The 13,572-nt window shown below is 44.6% G+C and overlaps 1 protein-coding gene across 3 annotated transcripts in view; it reads left to right on the forward strand.

Annotated features, from left to right (window-relative positions):
- The window catches only part of KCNC4 (potassium voltage-gated channel subfamily C member 4), a 57,001-nt gene that overhangs the window by 16,682 nt on the left and 26,747 nt on the right, over positions 1-13,572 (forward strand). For all 3 annotated transcript variants that reach the window (XM_061632605.1, XM_061632607.1, XM_061632606.1), the window contains exons 2-3: positions 656-1,598; positions 6,564-6,758. In XM_061632605.1, coding sequence (XP_061488589.1) covers positions 656-1,598; positions 6,564-6,758 — 1,138 coding nt within the window. The remainder of the gene's footprint in view (positions 1-655; positions 1,599-6,563; positions 6,759-13,572) is intronic.

A 13,572-nucleotide genomic window follows, 5' to 3' on the forward strand; every position in this document is an offset into this window, starting at 1 on the left:
GCTTGTTCAGTCCTTACCTAACCTTGGCACAAGCTGCTGCTGCTGATTATGATTATGCCTTCAAGGTTAGCTTAGTGTTGAAGGTAAAACAGAGAAGACAGCCTGCCTGCAAGCCCATGATTTTGGCATATTAACCCTCACTGTCTCCATCCAACTTCCTTCATCCACCTTCTTTAACTCTGTAGAGTCACTCAGGCTTCAATCCTTTCCACATTTATTTGGGAGTGAGTCCCACTGTATTCAACGAGGCTTACTTTTGAGTAAACAAGTACAGGGCACTTGGTTGGGTGTGGGTGTGTCTGGAACTGAAAAGTAGGATTCATTCATGAAGTGCAGGATCCATTCAGGAAAGACTTTTTGTATCGTGCACTGATCGCAGTAGACCAAGGAGAGAGGAGAGGAGTAGGGCTATATAAAATGTGCAGACAACAACACCAGGCATGTCTTTTGATCATGGCTATGTCCCACCCTAGGTTCAAATCGAGCATGCATCTTCATTCTGTGTCTCCTTTGTAGTAATTGATAAAAGCAGATGAGAAAGAGAGAGAAGGAAAAATTACTTTCAAGCTTGTTGTGGTTTTTGTATTATATTATTTTTCTTCTCTTATGTCCTGTTCATTTTAACCACTGAGCTTATTTTCTCCTCCCCTTTCAGATAATTGCCTTTGCCTCACTTTTTTTCATTCTGGTGTCCATTACAACATTTTGCCTGGAAACTCATGAAGCCTTCATCATAGATGTTAACGTGACTGAGACACAGGGGAAGGACAACACAACCCAGATCTTGGTGATGAAAAAGATGGAGACAGCGCCCATCCTCACCTACATTGAGGGAGTCTGTGTGCTGTGGTTCACTCTGGAGTTTCTAGTGCGCATTGTTTGCTGTCCAGATAAATTGGTGTTCGTTAAGAACCTTCTTAACATTATTGACTTTGTAGCCATCTTGCCCTTCTATTTGGAGGTGGGACTCAGTGGCTTATCATCCAAGGCTGCACGTGATGTACTGGGCTTCCTGAGAGTAGTACGTTTTGTCCGGATCCTCCGGATCTTCAAGTTGACACGCCATTTTGTGGGACTTCGGGTTCTGGGCCATACACTTCGGGCCAGTACCAATGAGTTCCTCCTTCTCATCATCTTCCTGGCTCTTGGGGTTTTGATCTTTGCCACCATGATTTACTATGCTGAAAGGATTGGAGCCAAGCCATCTGACCCTAGTGGAAGTGACCACACCCACTTTAAAAATATTCCCATTGGATTCTGGTGGGCAGTGGTGACCATGACAACATTGGGCTATGGTGACATGTACCCCAAAACCTGGTCAGGCATGCTGGTAGGGGCTCTTTGTGCACTGGCTGGGGTCCTCACCATTGCCATGCCTGTCCCAGTCATTGTCAACAACTTTGGAATGTACTATTCATTGGCCATGGCCAAGCAGAAGCTCCCAAAGAAGAAAAAGAAGCACATACCCCGTCCAGCACCACTTAACTCACCAACATACTGCAAGTCAGAAGGCAACTCACCCCGCAACAGCATTCAGAGTTACAACAACCCCCTGGAAGCAGCAGCAACAGCAGGGATGATGGAAAGAAAAAGATCAGGTGAGATGCAAGATCTCAGGCTCAACCAAAGCCAAAAATTAGTGGTAGGAGTCTGGATGCAGCTAAACACCTTGCAGAGACTCAAAAGGCAGATTCTCCATCATGCATGTTCCTGTGTTAAACCACTGCTGTCATTATGCTGGATTCATTGTTAAAAACAAAGCTTGGCTCTAAGCAATTCTCTCAACAGCCTCTGTTAAATGTACCCCTTTGTGTCCATGGATCAATGGATCTGGAGATGTTTAGTCAAAGCTTCTGACTTGGTCAGTATGTCAGACCAGTCTCTGACAGTGGCCAAATTCTCTACTTCGATGTAAATGAGAAGTTGCTTTATTCAGTTAGTAATTTTGTTCTAACTAATGTCTCCATGTAATGTTACAATTAGGACAAGTGTTTGCTGGGGGGGGCAGAGATACTGCTTGATTGGTGGTCTTTTCACCAACGGCCTGTTTGCACTCAATTTCTATAATACATTCCTATAGGAAAGCGCTTTGCAAAACAGCATCCCCTCAGGATTGTTCCCCTGGCTCTGGGGTGGAAGATCCTTTGGAATGTTTTGCGATCTTGCTTGATGCTGTTTTGGAAAGGGCATTCCTGCAGGAAAGCCCCTTACATAACATCACACATACCCCTGGAAGACTGCTGCCTCTGCTCCTCAGGCAGGCAGGAGAGCCACGGCTGCCTCTTCTTCCTGCCTGATCCGCAGCCTTCTGACAGCCCTGGGCCACTCTGGGCCATGGAATCTGACCCAAAGCAATCTGTGGCAGTCAGAACTCGACTTGGCTGAGGCCCAAAAATGGCTGAATGGGCCCAGTTTGGCTCAGTCCGTGGGCCTCAGCCAATTCTGGTGCACAGCCTTACTCGGTACAGCAGGTGTGGGGATCATTGGCCCTTCCAGATTTTGCTGAACTGCAATTTCCATCGTCTCTGGCCTGTTTGCTGGGGCTGATGGGAGTTGTAGTTCAGCAATATCTGGCAGGCCAAAGGTTCCGCACACCTGTAGTACAGAGTGCCCTTGGACAATATATGGAGTACTGAAAAAAAGTGCTTTTCCCTTCCACCGTTTGTCCTTCCAGTATAACAGCCAAAGGGGAATTTGTTCAGCTCTTTAGCGAGAATGTGCAAGGATCTGTCACCATTAGGGCTGGCCTGATTAAAGAAATATTAGTTGATTAATTACATATGGCTTCAGCGACGTATTAAATTATTACATCTGTATATATGTGCAAATGAATAGAATAGTACCTCTGAGGGAGAAAAGCCAATTATTTTCTTTGTTTTTAGATTATGCACACATGTGATGCAGGAGGTACCATCTGAGAAGGGGTATTCCCTCTTGTGGAAGAGCAAGAAGAAGGAATGCCTCTTCTCTTTATTTGATTATATCAGTGCCAGTGTTGCAGGGATGGTGATGGTGGAATGGTTTTAAAGTGGAAGAAAAAAGGAAATAGACAAAAGTCAGTTGAAGTCCACCTGAAAAGAAGTGGGGTGGCAGCCCATCCCACTTCAGGAACTGGTTTATAATTTGTTATTCTTCTATCATGAACTTCAAAGCAGTATTTATAGGGTTCCCAGGTGGTTTCCCTTCCAGGCACTAACCAGACTCAGAGCTGCAATGTTTCTGTTAGGGCTGTGCACTGGATTTGGCCAAATCCCGAGCCAAATTGGGTACATTTTGATGTTTTGGGGCCTTGGCAGTGTCGGATTCTGGCAGGCATGGATCACTGTGGGTCAGATTTCATGATCCAGAGTAATGCAGGGCTGTGAGGGGGCGGGGCATCAGGCAGGAAGAAGAGACAGCCACGGCTCTCCTTCTGGCCTGAGGAGCAGAGGCAGTGATCCTCCGGGGGTGCAGGTGATGTTTTGTAAGGAGCTTTCCTGCAGGAAAGCCCTTTGCAAAACAGCATTTCACAGGGTAAATTGACCCTGCTATCAGAGAGGGGGAGATGCAACATCTTCTTCCCCCTTCCCTTCCATAGGTTTAATTAGTTTTTTTTAAACCCTCATTAAAAATGAGCCGTGCCTAAAGTTATTTGGGAGTGGCTCTGAGCTGGGGTGGGTGGTCCCTGGGTTGACTGAAGGTGGGTCAGCCTGATGCCCCCCTGTGGATTGGAGCCATGGGGTGGATGGTGTGAGTGTCCACAGCCCTATGTTGCATTATGTGCCTTCAAACCAGGCTTTTCTAAGGTGGCACCTGCTACCCACAGTTTTTCCAAGCACTTTTTCTAAAAAATAAAAATGAAAAATAAGAATCTGCTGCCCAATAAAGTGGAGGCACTTTTTAAGATGATCAAAAAGTTTTAATGGATCAAAAGGTTTTCAATGAAGTGACTGATTAACTAACTAAACATTGTAGTCAGAGTCACTGCAAGGGGAGCTGTGGCATTTCGCCCTCAGAAGAGGTGTGCAAGCTTCTCCCTTGGACATTACGTTGAGGGTCAAATTACACATGATGCTAAATCATCGGGATTGTCCTACTTTTAAAAAAGCTACAGCAGCTGAGAGGACCTGGTCTAAATCACAGCCCTGGTTGGGGAGGGTGCAGGGAAAAGAGCTAAGCTGTTGTCCTTGTGCTGTTTTCCAACAGAAAACCATCCCCCACCAGCTACTATTGGTCTCCAAAGCTGCTGTTTGTTGCTATTAATAGCTCAGAAGGGTTCAGCAAGAAAATAGTGGGGTGGCTTAATCCCCCATGTCCTGGTACTGATATGGATCTCTCCATGGGTGCTTTGAATCATTGTGTACAGTTTGACCTTATAAGTGCAAAAGAAGATGCACAGAGCTGTATCCAATCTAGTGCTACAAGAACGTTCCATCAGCACAAGAATTTCTGGTTGCACAACAGAATGTTTTCCCCCTCTCCTCCCCCATGTGCCCCCTAAATCTATTCTAGGGGTTCCCCTAACCCTTTGGAGCAGATTTGACAAGGGTGTGGGGTGTGCATGGGGAGAGAAGATGCGGGGAAAGTCCCATTGCTCAAGCAGAAATCCTTGCACTGACGGGACATGTGAGTTGAATATTGCCCATAGTCTCTTGCACATCAACTTCCCATAATATGAGAAGCCACCGATAATGTTGCCATATGTTGCATTTAAGTGGCCTGCCATGCCTGGGCTGTTTGAATGATGGTTGTTCTTCATGGACGCTGATTAATTCTTTGACCCTTTCTGCAACACCGAGTATCTACAAGGGTGGTCTTCAGCACCCCAAAGTCAGCCAGGCAGCCCCTAACAATATGTATCATGTGCGTTAAGCTTTTTAACATGAAAAGTACAGTTTGTTGATGCAGGCAATTTGTTTCTGATTGCTGCTGTGCTTTTTTGCTTCAGCAATTGGCAGTTATTAAGTGAGGTGTAGTTACTGCCCAGGGCAGTGGCTCTCTAGGGTTTCCTGGCTAGCAGCGGGAAGTGCTCTGGGACTTCTGTGGGGATCCTAAGTGTACAGCAGGAATTAAATGGGAAGAGAGAGTGCCAGAAGAGAGGCAAAACATTTTTATTAAAGAGCCTTCCAGTAATGACTGTTAAAGACTTTGGGGTGTGCATGGTCACACACACAGGCGTGAATGTAACTCAGAGGAGCATCAATAACAGGGAAGCTGGAGCAGCACCTTCCATCAGCTGAGAATGTGGCCTGAATGGATGCTCTCTAGATTTAGATAACAAATGACATTCAGATAAGGGTCTCAGGAAGCACTTAGCTTGCCCTCAGTGCAGCTCTGATAACAGGAAGCCAGTCTTGATTTTGCTCTTAAGGTTCCCAAGGTTGTTAGTCAGCAAATGATGCTTTCAGGCTGGCATATCAAAGAGGCTCAATGCCAGGCTGATTGCAGCCATTGTCAAGTGCCAGTCTTGCCACCCAGATGACAGAAGCAGGGTGAATGTAGAAGCTGTTTTATTTGTAGAAAAGTGAATCAGGTGTGATGCAACTAGCACAACTGGTACTAATTGCCCTTCTTGATGAAATCCTTAGCAGGGAATCCAAGAACTTCAGGGCATGGTGGTGAACCAGCTCACTTGGTTTTTTCAGACATGAACTGAGGCATTGGTATGAGAACTATATATGAACTGGAACAGGACTGTAGGGCTGGCATCTTATCAGGGGCATCTTTATACTATGATGTATGCCCTTAGATGCTTAGCAACTGCTTGATGCAGAAAGCTGTTTGCAAACTTCATTTTCTGTAGAAACCATCAAGCCATAGCCACAGCATTAACATTTGTTATATTGGCAGACATTTTCAGCAAGCCCTCTGTCTTTCACACAAATTTACTGGATATAGGACCAAATTTTTCCACTACACAAGATGCTGTTTCTTTTCCATAATGTGCAGTATTTGATAAAATATCTGTGAGCATTTAATGTGTTGTGCATTGGTGAAAGACCAGAATGCAGAGCCCCAATCAAGAATTTGATCCTCACGTACTTTGGAAACATCCAAGGATTGCGGCCAGGCTCCCAGATGGTTTAAACTGCTGGCAAATTGCTGGAGAAGAAAGGATTCATTGTCTCTCACAGCATTAAGGGATTTAAAGGTGCATGACTAGGTTGCAACATGGTAAAGCCTAGTCCAGGTCACTCTTGTAGTAGCTACACTATGGCGGCTGCCCTAGCATCAGCAGTGTACCTAACATACCTAACAATTTTCTTGTGAAGTGAACATTTCCTTCAAATTCACTGCCTCTCTTTTTCTCTCTGGATTCCCTCAAGGTTGCAAGGCAGACAGTTTAAGAAAAGATAGCTGAGGGACAAAAGCCACCCCACTCCCACACTTCTGCAGTGGCCATTGCTACACACACCAACTTCAAAATGCTTCAAACAGAGAAAGGGAACTCTCCGTAGCCCTGGCACTGTGTTCCAGAAAGTTCTGTCTTCCTTGCTTCTTTTCCCTGTTGCCAAAGCAGGCGCAAATGCAGTCTACTCCCACCTCAAACACTTATCTCTTTTCTGTTCTTTCTGCTTCCCAAGATACCAAGCAGAATGGCGAGGCCAATGTGGTGTTGTCGGACGAGGAGCAGCCTCTTTCACCACCACATGATGAGAAGCCGCCCATGAGGCGCTCCAGCACCAGAGACAAAAACAAGAAAGCAGCGACCTGCTTTCTTCTGAGCGCTGGAGATTTCTCCTCTGCTGCTGCTGCGGCTGACGGTGGAATCCGGAAAGGTATGAAGGAGAGCCAGAGCCATGTGCTGGTGGATGGAGGGGAGGTTGTGGAAAAAGGAAACAAGACAAATTTATGAGGCAAATTTGCCAGGTGGGCCACTCCGCAGTCATTGCCCCAGTTTAAAAGGGAAGGAAACACTGCTTTGTAAGTCCACCCCTCCATGCTCTTTTCCTGTCTGTGGTAGAGTTACTAAGCTGGAACCCAGAGGACGTTTATAGAACTCTCCCAGTGCAGTAGTAAACAAGGGTCACGTCCACACCATACATTTAAAGCCCTCTTACACCACTTTCACAGTCATGGCTTCCCCAAAAGAATCTTGGGAACTGTAGTTTGTTAAGGGTGGTCAGAATTGTAGCTCTATGAGGGGTCTCCCATGGTGTGGTTGAATGTGACCAAGGCAACTATGACTTCTTCCACCCATTACCTCCCTGGTCCTGTCAACAACCCCCTCTGATACCTTCAGTGGCAAGTAAGACTCTGAGTATGCTGCACAGCATGATGAGGAGATTAGGGAGCGAATGGATGAACGAAGTTGTGGCTGCCTTGCCTCTCACTGCAATGAGATATTTCAAGGCATATGAACTTTCTCTGGGTTGCAACCTCAGGACTCTGGTCTGTGGTACTCATGCCGCTTCCACACTGCTGCTTACTTTTCCTGCTAGGAGCAAGACCCTCCTCTTACATGTCAATAATACATCAGAAAGGACTGTTCATGGGCAACTCCATCCCTAAAGTGACTTGTGCTTCTGGTCCATCTCCAACTATTTAGGCGGTGTGACTGGTGTCCTTGGAACAGATTTGCAAAATATCTGGTTCAGGTTGGGTTTCAATCCCTCCCATCAACCTTCTCCTTTCATCCAGTCTTCATGAAACTTGGAGGGTATCTGTCTTTGATTTTACTTTCCTTCCTTTCTTTTTTCCTTCCTTTCTTCTGGCTACATCTGCACCAAAGCCCCTGTGGTTCTTCACAGTTTCTTTCATTTTAGTTTGCCCCTTTTTATTCCTTGTCACTTTACTACTCTGTGCATTTCCTGCCTCTGTGTGCGTCTTCTTTGTCCTCTTTAGCTGTGGGCAGTTCTTTTGGTTAATAATTATTGTACATGTTGAACATGCGCAGATAACTCCTATGTACTCTTACTTTTGCACTGAAGTATGAAAAAAAGAGCAGGTTGCATGCAGCCTCCATCTCTGTGGGAATACAGAAGCAGTTAGGACTGTGTAATGTCAGGAAGAAACATTCAAAACAAATAAAAAGGAGCTTCTGCTGGTAGGGCAGTCTGTATGGATGAATAGGTGGAAATGCACATTATTCAAAAGCAAAGAAAGAAGAAGTGAAAATGGATGAGGAATGAGACAGCAGGGTGAGGACACTAAGATATTCATACACACAAACATAGGGAACTTCACTGGAGTTGCTTAATAAGGTCCCAGCTTTCACATTGAGAAAACAAATCCCTGGAAGTGGAACATTAATCAGAACAGCTCACAGGATGAGACATGGACTGCATAAGCCAGAGGTGGGTAGGCTACACGTTTGCAGGATCTACTTTGTTTTTCATTAAAATCCCGAGATCCTTCAGACAGAGGCAGTTGCAAAATGCATGTACTTAGAATTAAAGAATTTTGAGCCTAAGAATTTCTTTTGAGTACTAGAATGGAAAGAAATTTGTAGTCTTTCCACACAAAAATAATATTTAAAGATGTTTCGTTTTAATATGTTTTTAAAGATGTTTTGTTTTAATATATTTAACATCTGCTTTTATGATGTTTTAGAGTGTTTTAGTGCTTTTGTTTGCTGCCCTGGGCTCCTACTGGGAGGAAGGATGAGACGGGTCCCAGGTTATGGTCTGAAGGCACATGAGGCCACCACCTTGCTGAAGCTAAGCAGGTCTGGGTCTGGTCAGTGCCTGGATGGGAGACTGCCTGGGAACCACATATATGCCGCCTTGGGTTCCATGGGGAAAGAAAGGCAGGATATAAATAAATAAATAAATAAATAATCCACTTCTGGTTATCCCTTCCAGCAAACATAAAAACATAAGAAGAGCCTGCTGGTTCAGGCCAATGGCCAATGGCCAACCAGATGCCTGTGGGAAGCATGCAATCAGGACCTGAGCGCAACAGCATTTCAGCATTATAATTTTGGGGAGAATCATTTTGTTGTTGCTGTTGTTAAACAATTGGAAGTCAGGAATCCTAGTTTATTACTTCAGGTTACCTAGAGGTCTCCTTGTGTATCCCAGTCTGCCCACTGCCCATCCCTGGCTTAAGCTATTAGCAGCATATTTAGGCACAAAGTCATGTGAACAAGCAACTAGTGAAGAAGTACACAATGGCCCTGTTTGCAGATAGCACCAAGCCAAGTTGTGACTTAGCATGAACAAGCAGATGTGCTGCTGTACAGTACAAAAAATCACAGCTGCTTGGCTCCACCCCTGGCCCCGCTGCTTTTGTACTATTGGGAGCTAAGCCAAGATTTGGCTTAGTGTTATATCTGAATCTGGGCTTTTGTTTTTCTGCCCTAAACCAACCATCACCAACCAAGAGCAAACCTCGGTTACAGCTCATGGTTTGTTTAGAGCAAGACAAACCATGAAACCGAGCCACCATAGCTTTGTTCAAGATAGCACAGCAACAGGAGGAACAGGGAAAAAGCGAAAGGGCAGAGATTTTCTTACTGTGCACCAGCATGCTTGTTCATTCATACGAAGCCATACTTTGGCTTAGTATTATATGTGAACCAGGCCTTAGTGACATCACCTCTGTTTTGTATCAGCATTCTCTTTGTGTCAGTAATTAATTTTTTCCGGTTTTTTGTATCCCTTAAATCTTTCAATCTATTTGTTGCCCTTCCATTTAATCTGTTGAGACCGTCTACCTGTTTAGTTAACCTCCTTCTGTCTCTGTGCTATATTTGTGGCTGCCAGCCTTTTTTCCAACTTGCTTTTTTCTATCCCTTCTCAGCAACAGGGGCATATTTTCCCCTGATTTACAAATCTTGTCCTTGTTAATCTCATTTGAGTTCAGTCTAATTAAGCTCCAATTTACACTAATGTGCATAAGAGAAAAATAGTTGGTTAAAAAAAAGGCTCACAGTAACTAGCCTGGGTAAGTTTATTGATTTCAATAACACTAGCAGTCAGCAGCTATTTGGCAGTACTTCTAAGAGAGACACAGTAGAGAAAACGTAATCAAATAGGACTGAGTCATTAGCACAAGCAGTTCTGTTGGCTCTCTGCCTCTTTCTGTTGAGAGCTGAAAGCAAGCCTTAGCTCAGGGATGGGGAGCCTGTGGTCCTCCAGTTGTTGCTGGCCTATGGTTCCCATAATCCCTGACCATTAGCCCATTGGCTAAGGTGGCTGAGGTTTATTGGAATCAAACCACAGGTTTCCCATCCCTGCCCTGTCTGCTTAGATTTGAAGCATTGTCAACCCCATTTGCTGCAAATAGGGCAGGATTAAAAGGGATGCACGGGAAGCATGTGTTCCACGTACACATTGAGGACCAACTTTTTTTAAAAAAAGTATTGTAAAGCATTCAGATTCCAGAGATTGTTCTTCAGGTATGGACGTTCAAAGTCAAAGTAAAATAGAATAATTAAGATGACATAAGTTAGTTCATGTACAGGTTGGACTGTGGGCTGCATGAGGTGCTCTAAGCAAGTGTCTGTTTTTAAAAATTAGGATGGGAAAGACAATGCAATAATGTTTGGGTTAGGAAGGTCTCCATCTTTGGTTCCATTGGAATCCATGTCATTGTCCTATTTATTCCCTTGGGCATGTGGTCTAGAAGGACGTAGAAAGTGTCTACCTTGGAAAAGACACTGAACTCTTGCAGAACTGTTTGGAGGTGGGTCAGTCAAGGTCGTGTTCATCAGGCAGGACTTTGGGGAAGAAGTCCAGGCTCTCATTCAGCAGAATGATTAGGAGGAACCTAAATGCAGTAAGGCTGGCTTACTGCATTTTGAAGTACATGAAGTAATACATATTACCATCTACAGGGATGTGTCTGGAGTGCTGCAAGACCATTAAGTCTACAGTCATTACCTGAATGCACCATTGCCTCTTTCAGTGTCTGTTGATCCCTGTCCCCAGGCCTGCAGTTCAGCCTGTATGGTTCCTGCCTGACTCATGCAGTTGACAGGGACCCGACATGGGATGTGCAGCCTTCATAGGGGGCATCCCACAAGGAGCATTTGGGCATGTCCCAAGAGGAAAGCATAGGTACCTGTTTCAAGACACATCTAGTTGAGTACTTCAGTGTCCGACGGCAGACATGGGAGGCTGCTATTGAGACCACCACCAAAAAAAACTGACGGAGGATGGTAAGGAGAACATAAACAAAGTTATGATATTGTTTGGGACTGGCAAGTCAGATAAGGACTAGGGCTGCGTGCACACCATGCATTTAAACCACATTTAAAGCATATGAGTCCCTGCAAAGAATCCTGGGATCTGTACTTTGTTAAGGTGCTAGGACAGCCTTTCCCAACTAGTGGGCCACCAGATGTTGTTGGACCACAATTCCCATCTTTCCTGACCATTGGCAATGCTGGCTGAGGCTGATGGGAGTTGTGGTCCGTCCAACAACATGTGGTGGCCCACTAGTTGGGAAAGGCTGTGCTAGGAACTGTAGCTCTGTGAGGGTAAACTATATTCCCCAGGTTTCTTTGGGGAAGATAATGTGCTTTAAATATATGGTGTGTATGTAGCCTTATGAGGGGTATTTTGAACAGACTGTTTAAATCATGACAGGTTTCTGTTGCTAGCTCAAAGCATTCTGTTTTTTCCCTGTCATTTGGAAAGGTCCTAACTATGGGATTCATGGATTTATATGCTATCTATTTTTAAAATGCAGATGAGCAAACTGCATGTGAGTCATATGCTGACAAGAGAATGTGCTTGTTTGCATAATTCAATGTACAGTATATGTTTACACATGCATGTCTGTGAGCATAGTGTGTATCTGAAGTAAAAATCATCCAAGAACATATGGAGAGTCCTGGATTCAGTGCATCCGTGATAGTCCTCCGATGCTTCTTATAGTTGTATAGAACTGGGAATTGTATCAGATGCAGCTTCTCCCAGCTACTGAAGACAATGGGATCATATTGATTCTGGCAGCCCTAAACTGAAGCTTGATGGTATATGTCTAAACACCCATACATGGACATGGAAGTGAGTAATTGATCATAAGGTGATGCAACTCATTTCATGTCTATTTTCCCAGCATTAACACATGCCCATAAATCTGTGCGTTCTGTGTGGTGAATGCCTGCGTACTGAACCTCTAAAGTATTATGATACCAAAGAATGATCTCAGCTGCCTTCCTCATCTCTTTATAAAATGCCTCCCTCCACACAGTTTCCTGGCAACAAACAAACCCATTTTTAACCACTTCGGGCAACTTCAACCATCATCTGTGTGTGTTGCTGGGAAAGCTGCCTGTCTCGCTAAGCTGCACTCATAGCAATTAGTGGAGCAAACAAAATGAAACAAAAACACCTTCTCACAACTATTTACCACTTTGCAATTTTCCTTCATGTTTCAGAAGTAGCTTTGGGTCTTGTGCTTGTGTGTCAATTGTCTGTGTCTGTACAGTTTTACTTTGCTCTTTCTTTGACACAGATAACAGAGAGAATGTACAAATTAAGTACAGTCTGGTACAGTATCATTGTATGCCAACACCATTCCTCTACCTGCAGCGCCTGCTTTATGGTGCTGCATTTCCAGGAGATTGTGGGTTGGTTGTGCATTGATGGCATCCATTTCAAAACCAGCTCACACCATGGAAACGGCACAATTGCAGGCATAGACTAAAACAGGGGTGGGAAATCTGTGGCCTTCCAGATGTTGTTGAACTACAACTCCTATCATCCCTGATGATTGGCCATGCTGGCTGGGGCTGATAGGAGTAGGAGTCCACAAAACATCTGGAGGGCCACAGATTCCCCACCCTTGGTCCAAAGGCTTGTGGAGAAGTAAAGGTGACAGCCACTGATGTATGCCATTATAAGGTATAGATTTTGCAGTGGGCCTATGAAACAAGGATAGCTGTCTTTTCAAAACACCTGCTCCATTTGCTTCCCACGCTAACAGTTTAGCTTATGAAGGCTGAATCAACACCATGGGAAGCTAGTGTTTGGATGCGGCTTTAGGCACAAAAATTGAGTGCCAGCCTTTTATTCTGATCATTACTTCCCATCTATGTTGTGTAGAATTTTTATGCCAAAAAGGTTGGACTCCATCATGCTACATCTCCCACATTTCCCCTTGTCCACCCTCCTCGCCTGCTTGCTCTCACCAGCAGGAGTCTTTTAAAAAATCTTTCAATCTAACTTTAACAACAACAACAAAATAACTGAAGACAACTAAACATTGTATTGCTGTTACTTGTTAACATTCCAAAAATTAACTCTAAAGCTAAAGTGCAGTACAGACAGACTTTAATAACCAAAGCAGAGAGGGGGAAAGGAGACACAAAGGCTGCCTTCTCTGTTGCTGCCTTAGGTTGGTATTCAGTGCCAGGACACAAGAACATAGGAAGTTGCCTTATGCCAGCTTAAACCATTGGTCCATCTAGCTCAGTACTGTCTGAAACTCTTTTCTAACCCTACCTGGAGATACCTGCAGGGATGTAGTTGTCCAGGGTTGTGGAGGATTGCAGACCCATTACTATTTTGGGAGCAGGGTCCCTGCCAGGTCCCTATGTATGAGCCAAGAACATGAAAAGGGAGCATGTTAGCCACTGAGAAGAGCCCTTGTCCTTTTGTGCTGACTGGAGCCAATCAAAGTGAAAGGTGGTGAGTCAGC

This window comes from Rhineura floridana, chromosome 6, assembly GCF_030035675.1.
Source record: "Rhineura floridana isolate rRhiFlo1 chromosome 6, rRhiFlo1.hap2, whole genome shotgun sequence".
NCBI lineage: Eukaryota > Metazoa > Chordata > Lepidosauria > Squamata > Rhineuridae > Rhineura > Rhineura floridana.